Source organism: Phragmites australis, chromosome 15 (genome assembly GCF_958298935.1).
Source record: "Phragmites australis chromosome 15, lpPhrAust1.1, whole genome shotgun sequence".
Taxonomy (NCBI): Eukaryota; Viridiplantae; Streptophyta; class Magnoliopsida; order Poales; family Poaceae; genus Phragmites; species Phragmites australis.
Window position 1 is genome coordinate 3837561 of NC_084935.1, and position 23370 is coordinate 3860930.

Genomic DNA, 23370 nt, shown 5'->3' on the forward strand with positions numbered 1-23370 from the left:
TTTAGATTGAAGCCAACGGTTGGCTCGCCTACGCCCAGGCGCCCACGCTGATGAAAATGCCGGTGGCTGATCCCTTCACTAATTTTTTGGGGTTTGACGGGTAGACTGGGCCAAAACCAAACTGGCACTTAGAAGACCTATCCAATGCTCGTGTGGGGACGTCGAATTCAACACGTAGCTGGGACAGGGAACGAGCGAGCGAGCAAGCGAGCGAGGAGGCGTGCACTCGTCATTGTCTTCTTCCACACCAGCTGAGGGAGCGAGAGGAGAGTTAGGCAGGAAGCAAGACGTCCAGCGAGCCGAGCTCTCCTGAGAGGCATCACCGCATCAGTATGTCATGGACCACACCCCCAGCATTTTTGTTTCTGATCGTTGCGTCTTGCTGCCCGACACGCTGCAGCAACGACGTAGGACAGGCCAACGTCTGCTTCTGCCACCCAGCGACGCTGGCTCACACCGGAACATCGTGCGTCAGTCGGTTGTGGCGTCCCGGTCGGTCGCTGCTGTACGGCGAGTGCTGCAACGGAACCGGCCCTGGGGGACCAGGCACACCAGTGGAACAGTGGTAACGGTACTTGTTCGTCAAAATGTCACAGGTTAGCAGCGCCATTGATTTCCCGAGATATGCTTGAGATTTAGGCAGGTTTGGTAGACCTTTCTCTAATCTAACTTTTTTTTAAAGAGAAAGTGGTCTTTTGATTCTTTATGGTAAATTATATAGATGAAATGATTATGTGAAAAAAATGAATAAAGGAAACATGCTTTTTTCAGATCTCAATATTTAGTTTATTTTAGATAATCATTCTGAGAGTTAAAAATTACAAATTACTATTTAACAGAGCTCTCACTGATTTTACTATAAAAACTAGTCCCAGAACTCTACCAAACACAGCCTTAGCCGTCGAAAGATTGCCGCATCGAATCCAAAAATTCAGCAACAAACTCTTCCTACCATGTAGGTTGTATGACTTGAACCGTGATCGTTAGCCACAAGACCAGTAGGCGATTTGACAAAGTTATTGTACCATGGATCACATGCTGAAATCTTCATTGGTGCTGGTCTCACTGAAGGATAGCTGTTTAGCTCGGAATTCTTGTCGAACAAAAGGAGAAGAAGACAAGAGCACGGAGTTCCTTGATTGAATGCACCAAGGACACATGCTAGTAACATTATGGAACTCGGATAATGATCCAAGAAATGATAACATTCGCATGCATTATTATGCAAATGTGTTTATATACAGATAGCAACCACGAGACCAACTGCACCATCTCTGAACCGAAGATAGCAAGCATACCAGGCTAGAGCATCGCTGTCCACTGGAGCGACAAATGCGGCTCGGCCGGTACCCTCCGACTGGTCGGCCTCGCTGAAGATCCCCAGCCATGCCAAGCTGGTCTGGTGGCTTGACCCCAACGTTTCAATGCATGAGATGTCCAGCTCAGCCGCAGGTGAAACCCCAGATCTGAATCTAACTGAACTGTACTGAATTTCGTATCATGAGGGGTCTACTTGCTCTGCACAGAACGGTCAGGTCAGGCTGTCGTCTGCACAAGTTTCAGATGCATCTTCTTGAGCATACAGTGAGTGGAGTTGCTAGAATGACAGGTTTGTTGAACTGCCTGAATAGCATTTTTACTTGCAATAAACGGGATAACATAACGAGAGACTGTTGACAGTATACACAAAATTTTCTGAATTGTTTCCAGCGCAATACAAGCATGATTCTTTTAATTATAATCTACCTCTACACTAAGGATTGGTGCCTTAATAATTGGAATTTCCTACGGCTGAATAATATACAGGTTGGCAACTTATACAGGGGCGCTTGACGGCGGCCTATCCACTGCTTCAATGGTCAATGATGTGTACAAGAGGTACTGGGCATATGAAAACTCATCTTAAGCATAAACGTGAGAAATTTGCTGAATCGAGTTCTAGTGCCTTCATCAAGAGCTTCTATGAAATGAATTCTCATGCATACTAGAAACAGAAGCATCCTGCATTCATAAAAATGATGTCATCAGCCACAATAAATAAAGGCAATAAATTATGTATGGACGAGTACTGGCATTTAGTTACTTGAATCATTGCACTGAATCTTTGAAGCCCATGGTGATTTGCAGGAGGAACAGGGGCATTCAATGATGACCCGTTAGCATTTGCTGTATTGCCTTGGTTGTCTTCATTTGCAGATTTGGCAGTCCTTCTCCATCGCTTTAGCAGATATTTTTGAGGTAACTCTTTGATATTTCTGTAATCCAGCACCTTCAACATGTGACAACATGGGATACCCATAAACTCAAACTTCCTACAAGTGCAGACACAGGAGCGATCACTTGAATCAAATCTAACAAAGTGTTCCTTGGGCTTCTCAGATGGAGCAACCTTGTACTCAGATGTTGTCCCAGCCTCACCACAACTGAATAACACAGAGTCCATGAATAGCTCAAACTCTTTACGAAAGATTTCAAACACCACTGGTGTATATGTATGAGCAGTTTGCTTTAACATCTTGGCTGGGGGTATTCTTGGATAGCTCTGACTAGCTTGGAAGTCAGCTTGCAGCTCAGCATAGCGATGTTCATCTACTGCTCTTTCATAGTGCTTGAAGAAGGACAACAGGTCCAATTGAGGACTCAAGAATTTCTTCAAAACACTACTGAAACTCTCTGCTTGAAGTGCACTTATGATGTCAGCACAAAATATATGTCTATCATATGCCAAGGCCCATCTTTCCCTCTCATCAAACACTTTAGACAGCCATTCGTTATGTCTAAGATCATACTTTTCCTGCATACTTCTCCATGCAAACAAGAATTCATCCTCATCCTCATAACCAAAGACACATTTGCTAAAATCCTTCGCGAATGTCTTTGAACCTTGGAAGACATGATTGAGGTGCTTAAGAGAATTCTGATATACATGCCAAGCACAAATTCGTTGAGTGGTATTTGGCCAGGCTGCTGCCATTGCACTACTCAGAGGAATAGATTGATCTACTAAAGCTACAGCAGGCTGTTTCCCATGCATAGCGATCTTAAAACTCTCAAAAAGCCACTTATATGACTCATATGATTCATCATAAAGCATAGCTGCACCAAAAATAATTGTTTGTTTATGATGATTCACACCAAGGAATAATGCAAGTGGCCTGCCATATCCATTTATTTTGTATGTTGTGTCTAAGCAGAGCACATCACAAAAGTAGTTGAAGTCATCTCTAGATTTTGGGTCTGCCCAAAAGAAGTTAGTCAGCTTGTCATCCTCATCAATCTGCATAGTGTAAAAGAAAGAGGGGTTATCCATTTGCATTGTCTGCAAATATTTCAATATCGCTCCACCATCACCAAGTTGCATAGTATTCATACGCTTGGAGCGGAGATAATTCTTGTAATCTGCTGGAAGGAGAGAGATACTTCGGAGGAATCCAACTTGTCTCACAACAAGATCACCAGTTGCTTTTGTTGTTGGTGTCACTACAGAATCATCTGATAGTTCTGCTTCTCCAGACTGAAGTTCTGTCAGTATCCTCTGTGACCTTAACATATGCATCGTCGAAGGAGGGGCTAGCTGATGGTTGTGGTCTGCTTTGAAATCAGTTACACTATATTTCCACTCTCGTGTGACTTTAATAATCAACCTTGCTGGGCAACCAATTCGTGTATCCAACCTTGGCTTCTTTGCTTCCAATGATTTTTTATCCCTATTGTAACCTTCCCTTGAGCATACAAAAGTTCTTACTTTAGTAATATTTTCAGAAGATTTGTGTGATGTACTTTTCCGAACACTAAAGCCAACATGCCCAGCGTATTTATTGTAGAATTCATATGCCTTTTCCTCACTCTCAAATTCCATGCCTACCTCTGGAACCAGCTTCGCAAGCGCAGCCTCATCTATGGGTGGTTCAGCTTCTATCATTCTTCTCATTTTCCCCTGGAGAACCAATCATAAAAAGTTTACTAAAAGGACACGATGAATCATATTTAGTTGCACCCGATTTTATCAATATGCCAAAATGAGAGGAAAATGGCCAGTACAACAACAATCTTAAGCCATAATGGAAACAGAAAAGAAATCCGAAAGCGATATTTCTTAAGACCATCTCCAACCATATTCTCTTTATTTCGTTCCCTTCCCCGTTCTCATTCCCTTTATTTCCTCTCATCTCCAACAGCTTCCCTTCAAGGAAAATCGTGAAGGGAAAGGAGAGAGAATCCCGTCTTGGAGGGAATGACTCAGGGAATCCCTTCGTGACGGGAACTGTGAAGGGAAACTGTTGGAACGCTGAAGAGAACGAAAATCCCGTCGTGAAGGGATTCTGGACCCTGAAAGGAAACCGTTGGAGATGATCTAATTTCTGTTATTAGTACCATGCATCATATGGTCTTCAATCCTAACATGCTAAATCAAAAAATGTTTTTCCTCTGTTCTCAAGGAGGAAAGGGGGATTATTCTCTAGCAACTAGGAAGTGTAACTCCATACAATGCCCTATGCAGATCAAGGAGGGGAACACTCAGATTATTTGACAAATGTAGTTAAAACAATTATTTCATAATTGTCAAAGATGGATCAATAACTCCTTTTGGAAAAGAGTTCAAAATTGTACAACACCAGCATACATAATGCAGGCCATGAAATTCTGTGTTAGAAGTACATGGTTACTTGTAGTTTGCAACCTGTGATCGTAAAAAACATTACAACACATAACCTCCAACAGACAAGGGAGAAAATAGTCCATACGGTGCATGAAACCTAATCCAACTTATGGCACCAACAATACTGTTGGAAATATAGTAATTGTGAATCATAAAAGTTAACGATATGCCTAGCTTTAACATCTCCAAGGTGTTGATAAAGAGAACTCCACAACACTCAAACTGCAAAGCAACTCCCATGAAGCAAGCAACATAAGAAATATCAAAAACAACTATGAGATGACTGCCTCCAAACATAAGAGCATGGTTTTACCTTTCTGTAAGCAATGCCACACGCATTGCAAAGAGTTCTTGGGCCATCAGGGCCACGCCGCATATGGGGCGTCGCATTGCCAGATATCCCACACCTCAGGCACCTGATAAAATCACAGTAATGGAATGGCAGATTCAAACACCGTGCTTTAATCAAAACCATTTCTGAAATAGGACACGCAAAAAAATAAATTCCGAAGTGGAGCAAGCGCACTATCCCACGCACAACGAACCAACGTCGACTAAAGATGAGTGATTTGCCACAAGCACAGCAACAAGCAGCAGCTCTTGGACACGCAGCACGTACCGCACGTGACCCTCGAGGCCGTGGTCGGCGATGTCGCGGTGGAGCTCCAGCTCCTGCTCCGCCGGCGTCGCGGTGTACGGCTGCAGCTCCCCTACGCCCCCATCGGGGGCAACCAGCATGTGCATCATGGCATCACCACCCTGACAAAGCCACACCCGCATCAGCAATTTCCCAATAAAAAATAAAAAATAATCGCAGAAATGGGAAAAATCGAGTTGGATTCGCACAAGCGGAAGAACGGAGAGTAATTCTGAGCGAAATTCCCAGCGATTTTTCGGAATTTTTTCGCCTGTTCCGGATTGGAGTTAGGGTTTGCAGCGCGGGGAGATGAGCGGGCGCAGGGGAGTAGGAGGGCCGGGGTCGGCAGGATCCGGTGCGGCAGCGGGGTAGGTGGCCCTTGTGCGGCTGCGTCCATCGCTCGGCACGTGTACGTGTTCGGCCTCAGATGGGCCCAGGCTTGCCCTTAAACTCTTCACTGACATGTGGGATCGATCCGAACCCACCTGTCAGAAGGCGCGGAGTGAAAAAGGAGAAGAGAAGGGAGAAGGCGAGAAGCGGCGGAAAGGTGAGAGAGAGAGAGAGAGGCGACGAGGGCACCATGAGCGCTCTCAAATTCTGCAGCGAATGGTAAAAGCGACGAAAATTTTAGCATTTGATTTGAAGATTTTCTCGGATTGGGGAAGCTTGTAGTTTAATCCATGAGTTTTTTGCCCCCCTTTTTTTTTTTCCCGCAGCAACAACATGCTATACCCGCTGGAGGACAAGGAGACGCGCACCCTCCTCTACGCTTGCCAGTCCTGCGAGCATCAGGTGGTTCCCCTGTTTCTGTACGGATGAATCGTTTTTTTTTTGTTCAGATTTGGTTATTGATTCGGGGAAACCCTAGGTTCACTTGGCGAGCTGGGTCAGGTAGGCGCTTGAACAATATACGCAGTTCAGCTTGTGGGTTTAGGCTGGGTTTAGTGATCTGGTGTGTAAGGGTGGGTGCGGATTTAGGTCTGGTGGTACATTGTTTACGTTGTGATTTCTTGAGTCATGGTGGATGATTTAGGCTGGCATATGCACAATCACGCATTCTGTACCCTAGATTTTGGTTGCATGATGGTACCTGTTTTAGTTTTGCTGGAAACACTGATGGCTCATGGCCCTGCACAGGTGTCACATACTTATATAAAGCATGAACATTATCTTTTTTTTTTCTCGAACGCGCAGGAGAACTGCGCATCATTATATTAAGAAGAGGAAAAAAGTCCAAAGCGGACCAAGAACAAAAGCACACACGCAACTCAAACACAACACAAACACAAAGACCAAGAAAGGAAACCGAACCACCACGCAAGAGCATCTCCAACCGAGTCCTCTTCTCACCCCCTCTCCTATATTTGAGGGAAAAACGATGAAAATCGGTCTTCAACCGACCCCCTATCCGGCCCCCTTTATTTGAGAAGCCCTCAAATTTCCTCCCTCACCCCCTACATCTAGGGGCTCCTCATCCGGCCCCTTACCCGCCCCGCTGCGCCCGCGCACGGCCCCTCCCGCGCCGCCGCACTGCCCCGCACCCGCCTGCCCGCGCTTCCCCGCACCACCTGCTCGCCCGCCCGCGCTGCGCCGTCGCCCCCTCACTCGCCCGCCCGTGCCGTGGAGGCGTGGAGAGAGGGAGCTCGAGGAGAGGGAGGTCGGGGAGAGAGAAGGAGCGGGGAGAGAGAGGGAGCTCTGGCCGGCGTCGGGAGAGAGGCTCTGGAGAGAGAGGGAGAGAGGAGAGAGAGAGGGGAGAGGGGAGAGAGAGTTACCAGATATTAATAAAATAGAGGTGATTCAAATATAGGGGGTCAAATATGAGGGGCCGGTTGGAACGCGCTGAGAAGTAGGGAATGAAATCTGGATGAGAAGCCCCTAAATAAGAGGAATAGGGAGTCAAATATGAGTAGTCGGTTGGAGATGCTCTACAAGGTGGCTAGAATAGCCTGATCTCATCAACAGCTGGAGAAAGACGACCCAAACTACTATGGCAAGGCATCAAGGCCAAATACCACTCAGCCCTTTTGCACCAGCCATACACCACAACTTGGCCTCGTCTTGAATATCTTGTAGGATGGAACGGGTCCCAAGAGAAACTCCCTCGAACACACACCCATTCCTATGCTTCCACAACCACCAAGCAACCAAAATGACTAACGAGTTAAAACCCTTTCGATTTTGTTTGGGTAGCACATGTTGAGCTCGGAGCCACCACTCTTGGAAATGGACATTATCTTGGCTAGGCGTGAGGTGTTGCATGCCAACAAGAGAGAGCGCTGAGAACCACACTTCCCTAGCAAACACGCATGAAGTCAACAGATGTTGTATCGTCTCATTATCTTGATCACAATGTGGACAACGATTAGGGTGGCCGAGTCCTCGTCGTGCCAGCCTATCAGCCGTCCAGCAGCGATTCAAGACCACCAACCACATGAAAATTTGCATCTCGATGGGGCCCAAGACTTCTAGATCTCCTTCCATGGTTCGAACATCACAACACCAATAAAGAAACGACCATATGCCGATTTGGATGAAAAATTTCCGGAGGCTGAAGGTGTCTAGAGGTGCATATAATCTTGCTTTTACTGAGTAGTATTCACAATGTACCTGGTGTGTGATGCTGCTAACAATTTAGCCTATGATATAAGCCTAACCCATGTTGAAGAAATACTCCTTAACCAAAATGATATGGGAATGTCTATCAAATTAACTGTTAAAGTAGTGCGAGAGGATTTATGCAAGGTTCTGTGATGCTTGAGGTTTCCTTTACCAAGAAGAAGAATGTCACATGTTGATAGTAGTGTCCTGGGATACTACGGTGTTTATTTCTCGCTACATATTTATTAAGCTTAGAATTGTGCTAACCTTTGTTCTGTATGATCAGTTTATCACAATATCTCAAAGTTTCCAAAGTGCAATTCAATGAAGGTCGTAATCTTTTCAAAGGACAACTTGATTCCTAAAGGTGCATACATTTTGGCAGGATTGTGCTAACTAACATGACCCCCTCTAAACGTACTGAACCTACTGATTTCTTTAGCATTATTAACAGCTTTCCATTTATTCTGATCTCTCCTTTCTAGTGGGGCACTGGTTGTAATTTTAGAATATATTTCTTTTTCTTGAGTCATTGAAATACTTCAGCTGTTCAATATAAGTTGCACAAATCCTGAGCACTCATAGGGCTTAAGTAGGTTGAATCCACCCTTAATCTGTGCTTTAACATTTTGTGCAATACTAAAAAAATTTGGAGCTTAGAAGCACTTCTCTTCACTTGAGTTCTTGACATACATATTTCAATAAATGTATGCACGGTCCAGTGTAATCCTATATGCTAAACGTTATGTACTGTAGCAGCAAAAATATGCAACAAAATAGCTACGTGCTAGACATTTTCCAAGTGAGAATGTGAGATTTGTGGCATACCTTATAAAGGTTGAAATGCAGCTTCATTACTTCAATCAATCTTCTATTGTGTTCTCCAATCAATCCAATAATTATCATAACAATTTGAATTGCCTACAAAAGAACATGGTTAAATCCAACACTTCAGTGTGTTACGTATGCATGTGTATGTGTGCAGTGGATACGAAAACAAGTAATTCATTTGCATGTACATTAGTATTAGGCATACACAATCTCTGATTTCAACCGGTTGCACAAACAAGAACACAGAAAGGATAGTATTCAGTCACCCGGAGCGAAACTGTGAAAGAAAACATTTCTGAATAGTGTCCAGTATTTAGGCAAGTAACCTTAGTTCATAATTTCAGGCATGCAGCAGTGCATAATTTGGCAAACAGAAACAATGGAAGAACCACATCTCTGATTTATTGGATAGATCTAAAAAAATATTCGTAAATCAACTCAATTTCACAAAGGAATAACAATGAAAGTGAGAGGGATAGGGATCCCCTGGCCACCGACCTGAGCAGTGTGGATCTGCGGAGGAAGCAGGCATGCGGCACGAGGAACGGGAGGTGTTGAGGAAGGGGGCGATGGAGAAGCGGCTGGTCGTCGCGGTCCAGCGGGACGCGGTGCTGCTACTGCCTACTGGGATGGAGCTAGCTCTTGCTTGGACTGACGGACGCGATTCAATTTGGCGCTAAATCCAACTAGCCCTAGACTTTTCTTTTGCGTGCCTGGCCATTCCTTTCGCTTTCGCACGCGCGGCCATTCAGTTGCGCCAAAACTCCATTGCCTAAACGGCCGACCGCACGCCTTGCTGCCTAATTGCGTCCAGATAACGTCCAATGGCGTCGTTTAGACCGTTTTTGACCGTCTAGGACCGTCTAGACTGGTTTTCCGTCTAGAGCTGCACCTAGGGCCTAAACTTGACGTCAACCGGCCGACTAGCGTCTAGATGAACATTGGCATGGTCCAATTCCATCAATTATTACCTATGTTTTGTGCCTCCGTGATCTGTGCACATATAGTTGATCAACTATTTTGAAACAGTGGGAGTATTTACAGAACTTAGCTGTGGTAGCAGAAACCCACCCTTAGAAGAAGGTGGAGGGAGTCGATACACACCCTACCCTGAAATTTTTTTAGCAAGGAGAGCCTAACTTCATACTGAATGCACCTGGAAAGAAGTCATGTATGCCCCTTTTCTGATGCTTTTGAAGCTTCCAGGACATACAGAGTTTATGCTTTATAGCTGACTAAGTTGGAAAAAATCAAGCTTCAAGCCAATGTAATTGGAATAATAAGTTGAAAGATTTTTACTATGTTTTAGGTTCTCTTCTTTCCCTACATGCTCTTCCTTTTGTGTGCAGTGAACGATAAGCTTTTCTTTTGATGTTTATTTTAAGGGTGATGCTATATGTCAGTTAACTGAAATCAAAGCTTTTCTCAGTTGACGATGACAGCTGTTCGATATCCATCCATCGGTCACCGTGTTTTCTTCTTCCTCCGTCTCCCCAATGTGCTTCTTCTTCCTTCGTCTCCCCACTGTGCTTATTCCACCTCGCGCCGGTGCGACGAACTCCCCTGCCGCGCCCTCCAACTTCTCTCTCCGGCGGCGTCACTGCCACCGCTCATGCCGCACTAACCCCGTCGCCGTGCCTCCTCCGCCCTGGCACCGCCCAACCGACGGTCCTTCGCCTCCCGTGGCCGCCCGTCACTCTGTCTCCACATCCGCCACGTCAGGCCGGCCTGCTGCCCTGGGTATCCCTCTAAGCCCGGGGAGCAGACCAGACCTCAAAAACCAAACGCACCAGCAACTGCTCGCTGTCAACTGAACACAAGCAATAGAACAGTCACCTGAAATATAGGAAGTGTGTTATTTTAACTTATAATGTATGTACTGTTTTCATACTTATTTAACATATTTGAATTTCAATTAACATCTTTGCTCATGTTCACTGATCGTTTCCATTTCTTTAAATTGTTTATATGAACAGGAGGTTGCCACTGATACATGTGTGTATAAAAGGGTTCTTCGTAAACCTGCTGGTGAACCTAAAGATATCCTGAATGATGCAGCAACCGATCCTAGTCTGCCTCGCACCAGAAGTGTTAGATGTTACAACTGCAACCATCCAGAAGCTGCTTTTTTCCAGGTTTGTACATGGGCGCTATCTACATACTTTCACCTCTGTAGTTGTCGTTAAAGATGATGATTGTATCATCTATACAGATAGAAGCTAATGGCGAAAGCATGTCAAAGTTTGTTAGCACAACTAACAATTTGTACTAGTAGTACATACTGTTGCATGATTTGTTGGGAATTATTGTGGGTAGGGAGGGTTGCATCTGCAGCAAAGCCAAATCTGGACAGCTTGAAATCAACCTGTCCAGATGGAATTAAATCAATGCCTACCATTTAACATTCAATATCCTGGATCAAAATTCTGAATCCTCACTTCTGTAGGAGATAGGTTCCAATTTCTTGTAGGGTTCCCAACTCTTTAATTTTGATTCCGTTTCCAGTGCCAAGCAGTTATTGTAAGTTGAAGCTGCTGGCTTGCCTGTGACTTTTGGCGTATCAGGTCACTTATCACTTATTTTCGGAACATAACTGTGACAGCCAACTCATTACCGCTAGTTTTGGAATCCTTGCACCCCATGTGCTGTCGCTGCATCAATCCATTCTGTTTCTCCTGCACTTAATTTTTATACATTGTTACATGAATGTTTACACCTTGAACTCCAGGCTCCGACTACGGGAGAGCAAGGCCTGACGCTGTACTTCATCTGCTGCAACCCGAGCTGCGGTCACAGGTGGAGGGACTGATGAGAAGGATCACTCCACAAACCAGGGTAGCAGTTCTTGGCATGGACCTTAATTCACTAGCTCGTAGTTTGTGGTTGGACTAGCACCGCAGTTATGAAGATTTAGCTGTAAACTTGTCCTTGGCATTCGTACTTCATGTGGAGCTGTTATCTTGAGTCTATTATGTTGGGTAATGCTGTGTGAACAAGTTCGGGTCTAACAATTAGTATGTTTCGTCGGTCGAATGACGCATGTTGAAGCTTAGAAGCGAAAGCCCGTGATGAAAAGGGCTACAATTCTGTGGATCCCGAATAGATGCACTGCATGAGATTACAGAGCATGTTGGCCTCAAACTGAAACTTGACAATTGTTGCTTTGCTGTTCCCTTTTGCTGTGATATAAAGATCACAAGCTCCAACTGCATGGCCCGGATCATGCAACACATGCATGAACACACATCGATCACAGCACAGCATGCATGCATGCATGCTGTCACGTCACGTACGGTACGGTGCATCCGAATTTTGAAATCAAATTTGGTGATCTTAAATTTGATGCCCATGACGGCCATGAGGTTGAAACCGAACAGCCCATGCATCTAGGCCGGGCTTGAGTTTTCCATTTTGGGCCCGATGTGCAAACCTAGTAACCCCTAGAAGCCGACATCTGGCTTAAGCTTCTACTAGTACCAAAAAACCCAGTGGGTAAGCTTTCTTATTGGGCCCATCTAAGATCATATGTTTCGACCCTCATATACAATCATACAAAAACGGTTCCTGTGCATCCGGTCTCATCGCGCGTTACTTCTGATACCTTAGCTAGCACCAGCTTCTTGAACCGTGGTCATCACCAACACACACTGACAGATCATCACAAGCTCCCTGCACGCCATGGCTACCGTGTGTTTACAGCTTGACCCCGTCTGCGTGCACGAGCAAACATCATGCATGAACCACGAACAGCCTGTGTCCTCAAGACTACCGCTGCTTTTGAAGCGTCGTCACAAAGCATGCACTGTCGTTTGTACATGTATGTATGAGAAAAAACTCTGAAAACCTCAAAGTAAAGTTAGTTGTATTTTTGCTAACCAACCTTTGTTATCAATACGCTTGATGATCTCTTCGACCTTATCTTTTTGGCCATTCATTCACATGGCCAAAGAGGACCATGCATGCATGCTCAAGAGACGGTGCCACACTACCATGGTGCATCCGAGACAGTAGCAAAACAAACTTGCCATCGGACGTTTGATGCTGCATGCATGCATGCACATCACCATGCAATACCGTCGTTATAGCGCATGCACACTCACCAGCAGTCTTCACCGCTCAAAGAGGTTAAAGAAGGCGCCTACAATTTGCAAAACAAAAGACAATTTGTTTTGCCTCAGACAAATTCCGTTCCGTTTACGCCAAAACTTTACAGCTACACTGATGCAAAGAACCATGCGAACCGCCATCGGTAACTGAAGCCATGCATCATTTCAGTTAAAGCAAATTCTATAGGATGTATCTAGAAAGGAGGCACGCATGACGCAGCCAGCCATCAATATCGTGGCGGGTGATGCTCCTTGGGATCACGGCGGCGGCGAAGCGGGGTGGGTGATGCTCCTCGGGATCGTGGTGGTGGTGGTGCGGGGCGGGTGATGCTCCTCGGTATCGAGGCGGCGGCAGGGAGGACCTTGGAACTGCCACGGCGGTGGGGAGGCATACGCGGGCGCAGCGGTAGGGAGCCGAGGTGTGGTAGGCCGGCAATAGAGGTGACCGGAGGAGGTGAATTGCGACGAGGGCGTGGAGACAACGTGGACAAGGAGGAGGTGAATGCGACGAAGGGATCGGGCGTAGGCGATGTGGGCAGAAAGTGGATCGATCCAGGGGGCGGTTGGGCTGGGCGTGGTGTCATGGGCGACAAAGCGATGGAAGGATCGTTGGATGCTGAGGAGATGCCAGATGCGGGGAACAGAGAATCGGGAAGGTAGAAAGCGGATGAGTATCACATGTCGAATGATGTCGGGTGTCACGAACAAAACGAGATGTGGGGGCAGACCACGCACGACGGAAGAAATTTAACAAACGTTTTAAGTAATGAAGATTAAGTGTTTTGTTAATAATTAATAATAAATAGTAACATATTAAGTTATAATTAGTAAATATTAATACTAATTAGAATAATTTATTAATAATTATAATTATAAAATTATCATATTATAAAAAAATTAAGTTATAAATAAATATAGTGCTTATCTTTTTAGCAACTATATATATATCTCATATATGTAACCAAATACTATAATATACCGTTCTATATATCTAACTAAACATACTACTTATATCATCTCATCCATCTAGACAATCACATCTCATTTAACTGCGTGCAAACAAACAAACATTACCTAAATCCGGCCAGTAAATCGATGTACGGGCTTAGTATCTTCGTCTCAGGCGCAAAAGGCACCTGGACCGTTTCCCTTGACACTGTTTCGTCGGAAAGTTGACTTCGAACGAAGGAAAACGACCTCTCTCCTATCCTGCGTACTGCTTCTCAAATTTTAACGGGAAGACTGACCAACTGATTACAAAGGAGTGGCGTCAAAGATCATGTCCAGAACTGACAACTCCTCCAACCTTAGTCATCCATCTTCTCCATCATCTTATACAAAAACACACGGGGAGCAACCCCGGTTAACCTTACCGACCGGAGCTCAGTTACCGAGCTTCGGCGGTAACCGAAAATTCGTGGTTACCACGATAACCGGCTGAAAATTTATTTGGTAAAATTTGAAATTTTAAAAAAAATTACAATTTTAGCCGTCCGGTACCGAGCGGTTTTTACGATTTATCGAGCGGTTTTCTCGAATTTTCCGCATTGTCGGTAACTGTTCGGTTTTCTCGATTTATCGAGCGGTTTTCTTGAATTTCAGTGAAGTTAAAAAAAAACTCAAAAATTACCTCAATCTTGTAAAATCAATAACTAATTCATCTGAGCTTCAAATCAAGTGAAACAAATTTTGTTGATTTCCTTATAACATGATCTACATGACAAAAGTATTTAGACTCATAAAAAAGTTCAGTGAGAAATTTATTTTTTAAACCAAGTTAAATGCATAGTTTACTCTTTGCTAATCCAAAAATCATGAAACTAATTTTATTAGTCTTCTTACATGATCCTATGTCTTTTAAAAATACATGAACTCATGAATTAGTTATTGTAACATGCATTATTGTGTAAATATATTGCGACTAGATTAATTCATAACTGACCCATCACACCTCAAAAATTAGTGAAACCACTTTTATTAGTTTATTTATACTATGATTTACATAGGAAAAATAATAGTAGACATGAAAAAATTAATTACAATGCTGTTTCTTAACATATTCACTTTATGTTTGTGAACTTTGTAAAAATTATAGAGAATTTAATAAAACTCTAAATAAAGTGAAATCAATTTTAAAGACTCTCTTAAGATACGTTTTACACAAGAAAAATATGTGTTTGCATGTTAAACTTTTCCTTAATATGAGTTAATAACTAAACCGTACACTTCAATTTTTTTTTTTAAACTTCCTCCCTATAGAATATGATGCAAACGACATTATTTTTGAAAAAAAATTCACAGAACATCTTAGAATTGTGTCTAGTTTTTTAAAGATTTTTTTGATTTTTTTTAATTTAAATTCGATTACCGTTCGGTTTCTAAAATCGGTTATCGCAATTTTTACTCGATTACCATCGGTTTTTTCAACCCTGGGAGCAACTTGGCGCTACCGAGCATGTCACTTATCACAATTTTCGTCATTCCAGGAAACAAAAGCACTCGTGCGAAACAGAAAACAAAGAGGGTAAGTCATCCACCCACAGAGACAGAATACTATAAAATTGTCAACCAAAAAAACAAAACTTCTAGTCAATTTGTGCTTCAGGTATGGGAACATTTTGTTTTCGCCACCAACAGATGCCCAACTGAGGATCTACAGACTCAAAGCAACTTGTGATTCACACCATTCACTGAATCTCTCGGCACTTCTAGTGCTAAATGATCTAAACGGCAGATGCATGTACAAATCAAAGAGAATAAATGATGTAGGATAGAGTAATGTTCATACTAGCTTACAAGATCATGTTATTACAAGAAAAAAAAGGTGACCCATCAAAGAGAAAATAACAAAAGAGTACAATTTAACCAGTCGGCTATATCCTTCCACATTCATGTACTCCTTCCATTTGCCATTTTGGAAGACATTAACTAGTCCATCCGAACAGCTAACACCCACGCACGGTCACAACTAGTATACAGACGTAAAGAACGTAGGCTAAACATAAAACCGGGTCACGGATTATAAAGATGAGCTCCCTGGAATTAATAGTACATGAACTGCTGCTGCGATGCGCCACCATTTTGGAAACCACCATCATACATCGCGTGGCTTGCATCGGCACCCATCCCCATGGCTGCTTGCTTGAGATGCTGTGCCTGAGCCTGCAGCAGTGCCTGGCTTGAAGTCATCCTGCTCAAGGCCATAGCGTGCCCATACGCGATAATATCAGCATCCGTGAGACTGGAAGCAGCAGGAGGGGGCAAAGGTGCGGAGGTAGCACCAGGGGGAGTTGGCTTGTTGCCCCAGGAACACTGCAAAGAAGAGAAAGTTTTAAATTACAGCCATATCTGGGAAATCAATTGGAAGGCAGTACCTAAATAAAGCTAGAAAATTGCAGGGGGGAAAGGCGCAGAAATGACAAGTAGGAAAGGTGCTCACCTTGATTGCTTTTCCACCTACAATACGACCATTACCCATCTGAATCGCAAGGGCAGCTTCTGCATGGTTGCTGTATCTGACAAAACCAAACCCTTTGCTATACTGGACACGCACCTCCTCAATGGCTCCGGCACCAAGTGAATGGAAAAGATGATGGAGCACATTTTGAGTAACCTGGCATCCAAGGTGAAGATATCGACAATCAGGACCATCAGGATATAATTCACGAAACCTTGTGACATTTGTAAACATGCATAGTTCAACAATTCTGTTCTGTCACATGCAAAGTGCTGTGGAATGTTCTAGGCGTTTAGTAGTTCAAGTCACCAAGCCGAGCACGTTAATAGCAAAATATAAGGCATACATCCAGAGGAGCATGCTCAAATAGATATTACCTCGTGAGCAAGATTTCCAACATAAACAGTTCTGTACAATGGATTGTTCTCTGGGGCATCTTCATTTGCTTTCCCTTTCCCATCTTCTGGACAAGACAAACAGGCCCTTAAAGGTTTCTTGAGAAAGAAAAAATAAAGCACTATCAATAGTATGAACATGCAACAGATGCATACAATATACCTGTCAAGTTGTTAGTCGGATCAGCTACACTTTTCGAATCAGAAGTTTGCTTGTCCTCGCCATTGTTGGCACCCTTCGTTGCCCAGTTGCAGCGAATCTGCCGGCTTCCAAGCCATTGACCTACAAAAGTTATGTTTACATTTTTTTTATCACCAGCTTTCTGGATCGAAGGTCGTTTTTTAAGATACAATTGTGGAAAAGATCAATTGAATAAAGATAATTGCCAACTTCAACACCCAAAATTGAAGCCCGAGTGAGGAAATGTTGGGGGGGGGGGGGGGGGAGGTGCACACAGCATACCATTTAGGTCATTTATGGCACTCTGGGCATCCTGAAAACTCAACAAATGAACCTTCAGTAAATAGCAGGAGCAGACAAACAACTAATGCAAATGCTACGCTCTGGGCATTGGCACACCTGTTGATCCCTGAAGGAAACAAAGCCATAACCTCTTGATCTTCCAGTCTTTTGATCCCACATTACTCGAGCATCACTAGACAACAACAAAAAAGTGTAACTGACACTCTATACAAACCTCAGTTATTCCCTAAACAAACTTTAATTTATTTTTCCCTTGAGATGGCCATGCTAGTCAATCATTCCCATTATAAAACCAAGTTCATTAAACGAAATGAAATGTGAAATTGGAGAGATAGCCCAGTGGCAACACAGGCACCATTGCCTATTGACGAATGTTACTTACTGAGGGTCTGAGAGAATAGCGACATCAAAGAATCGTAGATGAAGAAAACATTAACTGGAAGAGAATTAATTGATCGTACAAATAGGATTACTTACGAGCAGCTGGCATATCCTGAAAAGAATGCAAATAATGCAGAATCTGTAATCTCTGGGCTAAGGTCCCCAACAAATATGTTGAAATGGTCTGAAAGAGGAATAAGAATAACCATATTTCATCAAAAGCTATACCAAAAGATGCAAAAATAGTGGATTAAAAGCAACCATAGTATGAACCTGTTGTATCCTCCCTCTGTCCACTAGCATATGCCCAATTAACTCGGATGGGCTGCCCAAAACTGAAACAATATTATTCAATAAGCACATAGTTCTGGGACAGTAAAAGAACATAACTAAATTCCAACAAAACTAGATCTAGATGCAGCTGCTATATTTTCCTCTTACATTTGCCTCCCGTTAAGTGTCAAAGTTGCTAGTGCAGCTGATCTGTGTTCATAATAGTCAACAAAACCATAAGATGACTGCAAAAAAGGAATACGACAAAACGTCAATCATGAAATCTTTGCAATACTAGACTGTGTCAAATCGAATCACATTCAAAGGCATGCTGTTTGAAAATAGTATAACATCATCAAAAAGAAAAAAACAGGGAAGAAAGACAAACCTTTTCTTTTCTTATAAGCTTGCATCCTTCAACCAAACCAACGCTCTGAAAAACCTCTCGGAGAAGTGCCTCTGTCACTTGGACATGAACATTGCCCACAAATCTAAAATTTAAGAAAAACACTGTGACCAAGCTTGCAATGCAGTATTTTCAAGTAGATAAGAAAACGATATAATAATAAAACAAATAATAGTTTTGGCTTAGCTTTTATGAACAGAAATAATCAGGTGTGCTTTGATTTTTGGAAGGTATCACAACAATAGTGGTGGTAACAATTGACAGGGCTTGAGCATAGTGGTTTGCAAATAGATCTTATAAGCACATGCAGGATACTTAATTCATCAAACATTCAGCAACCAAAGAAATTGATGATGTAACATTCAAGTTCGAGTGTATTTTTCAAAAATATATACAACTAAGAATGACTGGCAAATGGTCAAAATGCATTTCAGGCCTCAGTGATTGCTAAGTGATCTCATAAAAGCTCACAACAAGTCTGTGGAGTAATGTAAGTATAAATGAAAGATTCCCCCCAAGGCCGGACAGCTAGTTGAAACTAGATACTGCCAAATCACATAAGTGCAGTAAAGAAGAAGCCCTGTAGCAAAAAAGTGACCTAGTATCGATTTTCAAGCATGCACAGAAAGGACAATAAACAAACATATAAAAAAATCCCTAATGGGACTCACACACTGCGGCATGCACTTGTATCAAAACCAGGAGGCAGATTTCCAGTAAGGATTGGCTCTATCTGCAAAAATGAAAAGGTAAAAACATGGAAAGAAAGAAATAAAAATCTACGAATAATTGAAAAATCCTAAGCAAAAAGAAGGCCTGTATTCAGAAACTCTGCAAGGCACCGTAAAATACTGCAAGAAAGTTCCAACATAGTAAGAAGGCTGCATACTTTGCACAGTGGCAAAATGAAACAGGAGCACCAAACCTAAAGTCAATTAAGACCTGATTAACAGGGCAAAAGAGTATATGTAAACATGAAACATCAAAATGTCAACTAAATGCAAAATAACCACTTTATGCGAGATGAGTAGATGACTGACCAGCCAACACCAAATTTACTGATCTTAGTTAAAGGAAGTTACAGACTAATCAAATGTGGATATGTACATATAAAGAAAACTACAACGATGCAGCCCATGCGAAAGATGTAAGGATTTACCACAATTTGCTAAGAGAATCACCTTATGAACTCCCTGTCATTCACTACAATCATTTTCGACTAAGGGGAAGCTCTTGTGTTTCTTTTTTATAGTATCCACAACAAGTCCTGGCCGATTCACTACAATCATGACAACAAAGAATTTTAAAAAAACCCTAGTGACCATCCCTTCACCAAATCAAGCATCAAAACACATCAGATACCGCAATCTGCTAACAGAATCACCTTCAGATCACTCAGGCTGCTCCTTTTAGACAATCGAACTGTCACCAACACTAAAACCACAAGCAAACGAAATCTAATTCCTCCCTATTTCGACTGGGCGACCAGCCTAACCCAAACCACCCGACAGCATAATTATGACAAGTTTCTGAAAATCACTGGTTCGCTGCCTCACATCACGCATTACAAAATTAGAAACGCCTCCGATCAACCTCTAGGCTCTAGCACGAAACCGAGTACAGCTAAGCGAATCGAAGCCCTAGAGCCCTCAACGCGAAGAGCACCAAACGCGTCTCGAATCGCTCTTAAAACAGAGAAAGCAGGGAGCAAGCTTTCGCGCGGCAGGCTACCAGGCTGGTGGTGCGGGCGTGGGTAGCAGGTACGGACCGGCTGGGTCGGTGCGGCGGCGAGGAGCGGGTGGTGCGCCGGCAGCAGGGGCGGCATGGGGTACATGGACTGCAGCGCTGCCGCCTGCTGCATCAGCGCGGCCGCGGCCTGCTTCTGGTGGTGCTGCATCGGGTCGCCCAGCGGTCCCGCGCCTACCTCCTCCTCGGAGTCGAGACGACGCGAGGGTAGGGCTTTGGTGGAGCGGAGAGAGGAGGGGGGATGAGGAGAAGCGTCGAGAAGGTTGGGGGCAGAGAGAGCTGCAATATATGATTTATACAGTATACGGTAGCTTAGATCGATTGAAACTAATTATATCTTATCATAACAGTAAAATCTTACTAATATTTATTATATATTTATCTATATTTTTAGTAGTTAAATACATGTGCGTTGTAATAGATTAAAAAAATTATAAGATAATATAGTTGATTAGGTTAAACCAATACAAATAACACGACACAATAAGTCAACTACGGGTTCAATTTCACCATAAAGGATGTATATCTTAGAGAAAAATGCATTTATATTTTTATAGCTCAACATGATCTCATTTTAAAATATATTTATTGGGCTATAAATTGTCATTGTGCTTTTGAATATATTCTTTGGTGTATCAAAACATAGATGGATTCAAACGTGGACAGATCAGAACATATTATATTTAGAAGACAGCCAAATACCCATGGGTTAAAACGGAACCCAACACAAACACACAAATGTTAAGTGTACGCATGCATGATGTAATACTTACCTCAAGTATATATGAAGAAACGGATCAACATGCTCACATGCCAATCATTCTTTCTTTTTTTACCTTGCTCGATCACAACTTCAACTATGTGCAGACGATAGCAGCATAGGAATCAAATTTAAGGTCTATGCTCTCTCAAAATGGAAGAAACCACTCATAGGAAAAAAATACATGTATATTCGATACTGGCAGTTGGTAGATAACAAAATAACAAAACATAAATTGACGTGTTCGCATGCTTTCTACTTTGATGAGTACACAATGGTGGGCCGGAGGACAACATATACATGTCTCATTTGCTGTTGATGGGACATGCACATTTGTGTTAGCTGACGGGAGACCCAAAGTCCAAAACTATGCAGCCAATCACCCATAAGCATAGCAGATGGGAAATCCTTGCTTCAGGCGGTCTTTCAATAAGTACACCTGAAAGGAACAAAAAGTAAGGAACAAATGAGCCAAATCAGCAAGCACACGCACAATGGAGGGGTTCTTGCTAAGGACTGCCTCTCTCTATGTCAACAGAATTTATCTATGCCATTCAAGACAAGGTTCATTTTCAATCAAATGCATTTTGATCTGAGGAGCATTCAATATAGTTGAGGATGGTCTGCCCCTATGCTTTGTTGAATGTTATAGCCAAATTGAGCCTGATAGAAAACTGCTTACTTTTAAACTAGAAAGGGAACATCTCATCATTAGAGAGGCACAAGGGGGTCCGAGGCAGAAAAAATCCTCTTTTCAGCATGTTGCCTCAGCACAATCTCTGCATCGATGGTATTTCTCTGAAACCCCTGGATCACTTACCATGTCCCATTGCAAAGTCCGTTCGCGGGGTTAATGTTTCTAAGTATTATGATAGGCGGTTCATCTTGAGCTTTAGAACGTGTGAAGCAGTGGTGCGTCGAGCTCGTCTAAGGTGTTGATGACCACGGCAGACAAGCTCGAGGAGCTCCGCTCACCCCTTCACAGTCACCGTTGGGATGCAGTTGCAGCTAGCTTGACCGAAAATTGATGCAGAACCATGCTCCCCAGAGCAGCAAATGAATCGACCTCCACCACCCCGAATTGGTATCCACCATCGACGAATTGGGCCTCCACCGCCCCCAAATCGGCACCCACCGTCCATGAATCGGCTACCCTCATGCAAGAATCGGTATCTGTTGTCGAATCGGCCTTTCCCACGCAGGAATCTGTCTTCACCGCCCCCAATTGGACTTGGTCGACCTCGAGAGTCGCCAATCCCCATCCCCCTTCTTCTCTGGGTCACCTCTCTCTCGCTGGTTGGAAGTTGCCGGTTTCAGCCCACGCCACGCCGGATCTAGTGCTTGTGCGGCCTCGTACTGTCGCTCCAGCCTAGTTCAACACTCGCTCAACATCGCGATGGAGCTGTGCAGGCAGGGAGTGCCACCACTGTTGTGTTAGTTGCACTCCGTTGGTGGCTGCTCTCGTCGTCCATGTTCGGAGATTTATCTAGTGGTGGATCCCCATGACGTGTCAATTAGAACCATAGAACTTTACCACGCAGGCACCACGTGGCATGCCATCTCAGTGTCAAGACCCCTCTGAACCGGTATGGACCTGATTGACATGATTTGGCAACATTAATGGCCTAGAAATGCATTTTCAGAGTTTATGGACCTAAATGACACGTGCGTTAAGTGTCCGTGCGTTACAGCGGGAGCCAAAAAATTTCACGATATAGTATAATTGATGGTGTTTAACTAATGCAAAATGATAATATGCCTAGCCAATGACTTGCGAACTTGGTGTATGCCCAGCCAGTGTCATCATGAATTAGAACTTGGCGTAACCTATATTTCCTATACTGATCAAGAAGCAATTCATGCTTATAAAGGCGTTGGGTGACGAGAACTGCATGTAACAAGCTGACGAATGGTAGAAAATCATACCCTAGTTTCAATAAGATTACACAACTTAAACTTCAATAAAGTCGCCCTGTCCAAGTCGCCAATTGAAAGAATCTTGATTTTTCTGGAAACAAAGAAGGAAGACATGCCATTGTAATATATATATTACATCTAACAAAATAAGGAAGGACAACCATCCAAGCAATGCAGTCAAAAAGGTAGAAACATGGTAATAGGAAAATTAATCTGAGGGCGAACAATGCACGGACAATGTGGACTATACAACATAACTGCAATTACCCCTCCTATTGAAACTTTCTATGCAAAAAAATTCCTATATATAAATTGACAAGAAAGTGCCATCATGAATTAAAACTTGGTGTAACATATATTTCCTATACCGATTAAGAAGCAATTCATGCTCACAAAGGCGTTGGATGACGGGAATTGCATGTAACAAGCCAACGAATGGTATGAAATCATACCCTGGTTTCAACAAGATTTCATAGCTTAAACTCAATAAAGTGGCATCTGGTCTCCCTGTCCAAGTCATCAATTGAAAGAATCTTGATTTTTTGGAAACAAAGAAGGAAGACATGCCACTGTAAAATATATATTACATCTAACAAAATAAGGAAGGATAGCTATCCAAGCAAAGCAGTCAAAACGGTAGAAATAGGGTAATAGTAAAATTAATCTCAGGACAAATAATGCACTGACAATGTGGACTATACAACATAACTGCAATTACC

The 23370-nt window shown here is 43.1% G+C and overlaps 3 protein-coding genes across 5 annotated transcripts; 1 reads left to right on the plus strand and 2 right to left on the minus strand.

Annotated features, from left to right (window-relative positions):
• Positions 1 to 1125: 1125 nt before the first annotated feature.
• Positions 1126 to 5688, minus strand: LOC133892512 (protein FAR1-RELATED SEQUENCE 5-like). Of its 2 annotated transcripts, XM_062333346.1 has the most exons (5): positions 5507 to 5688; positions 5280 to 5419; positions 4974 to 5076; positions 2084 to 3937; positions 1126 to 2001 (listed from the first exon to the last, which is right to left on the minus strand). In XM_062333346.1, exons 2-5 carry the CDS (start codon positions 5405 to 5407, stop codon positions 1951 to 1953), a joined length of 2136 nt encoding a protein of 711 aa, XP_062189330.1. In that variant the 5' UTR covers positions 5408 to 5419; positions 5507 to 5688; the 3' UTR covers positions 1126 to 1950. The 2 variants fall into 2 exon arrangements, with proteins under 2 accessions (XP_062189330.1, XP_062189331.1); XM_062333347.1 differs by lacking the exons at positions 5280 to 5419; positions 5507 to 5688 and having other exon boundaries at positions 2084 to 3722; positions 3866 to 3937; positions 4974 to 5026.
• A 76-nt stretch (positions 5689 to 5764) lies between these two features.
• Positions 5765 to 11867, plus strand: LOC133892513 (DNA-directed RNA polymerases II, IV and V subunit 9A-like). Its single transcript, XM_062333348.1, has 4 exons — positions 5765 to 5906; positions 6014 to 6089; positions 10703 to 10861; positions 11455 to 11867. Exons 1-4 carry the CDS (start codon positions 5878 to 5880, stop codon positions 11533 to 11535), a joined length of 345 nt encoding a protein of 114 aa, XP_062189332.1. The 5' UTR covers positions 5765 to 5877; the 3' UTR covers positions 11536 to 11867.
• A 3717-nt stretch (positions 11868 to 15584) lies between these two features.
• LOC133892856 (oligouridylate-binding protein 1-like) lies at positions 15585 to 20255 on the minus strand. 2 transcript variants are annotated; one of them, XM_062333834.1, is made up of 12 exons: positions 19997 to 20255; positions 18900 to 18961; positions 18211 to 18313; positions 17991 to 18067; positions 17823 to 17884; positions 17646 to 17733; positions 17265 to 17340; positions 17148 to 17178; positions 16848 to 16967; positions 16667 to 16749; positions 16272 to 16445; positions 15585 to 16144 (listed from the first exon to the last, which is right to left on the minus strand). In XM_062333834.1, exons 1-12 carry the CDS (start codon positions 20123 to 20125, stop codon positions 15875 to 15877), a joined length of 1275 nt encoding a protein of 424 aa, XP_062189818.1. In that variant the 5' UTR covers positions 20126 to 20255; the 3' UTR covers positions 15585 to 15874. The 2 variants fall into 2 exon arrangements, with proteins under 2 accessions (XP_062189818.1, XP_062189817.1); XM_062333833.1 differs by having other exon boundaries at positions 16667 to 16752; positions 19997 to 20254.
• Between the last annotated feature and the right edge of the window lie 3115 nt (positions 20256 to 23370).

Excerpts from the sequence above, each read along its gene's own strand:
- LOC133892512 (XM_062333346.1), bottom strand. The coding sequence starts at position 5,407 with ATGATGCACATGCTGGTTGCCCCCGATGGGGGCGTAGGGGAGCTGCAG. Across the intron at positions 5,077-5,279 it reads GGCCTCGAGGGTCACGTGCG|GTGCCTGAGGTGTGGGATAT; the intron begins GTACGTGCTGCG and ends TGATTTTATCAG. Across the intron at positions 3,938-4,973 it reads GTGGCATTGCTTACAGAAAG|GGGAAAATGAGAAGAATGAT; the intron begins GTAAAACCATGC and ends TTGGTTCTCCAG.
- LOC133892513 (XM_062333348.1), top strand. The coding sequence starts at position 5,878 with ATGAGCGCTCTCAAATTCTGCAGCGAATG. Across the intron at positions 5,907-6,013 it reads CTCAAATTCTGCAGCGAATG|CAACAACATGCTATACCCGC; the intron begins GTAAAAGCGACG and ends TTTTTCCCGCAG. Across the intron at positions 10,862-11,454 it reads CAGAAGCTGCTTTTTTCCAG|GCTCCGACTACGGGAGAGCA; the intron begins GTTTGTACATGG and ends CTTGAACTCCAG.
- LOC133892856 (XM_062333833.1), bottom strand. The coding sequence starts at position 20,125 with ATGCAGCACCACCAGAAGCAGGCCGCGGCCGCGCTGATGCAGCAGGCG. Across the intron at positions 18,314-18,899 it reads ACAAGTGCATGCCGCAGTGT|ATTTGTGGGCAATGTTCATG; the intron begins GTGAGTCCCATT and ends CTTAAATTTTAG. Across the intron at positions 16,753-16,847 it reads TCCGACTAACAACTTGACAG|AAGATGGGAAAGGGAAAGCA; the intron begins GTATATTGTATG and ends TGTCTTGTCCAG.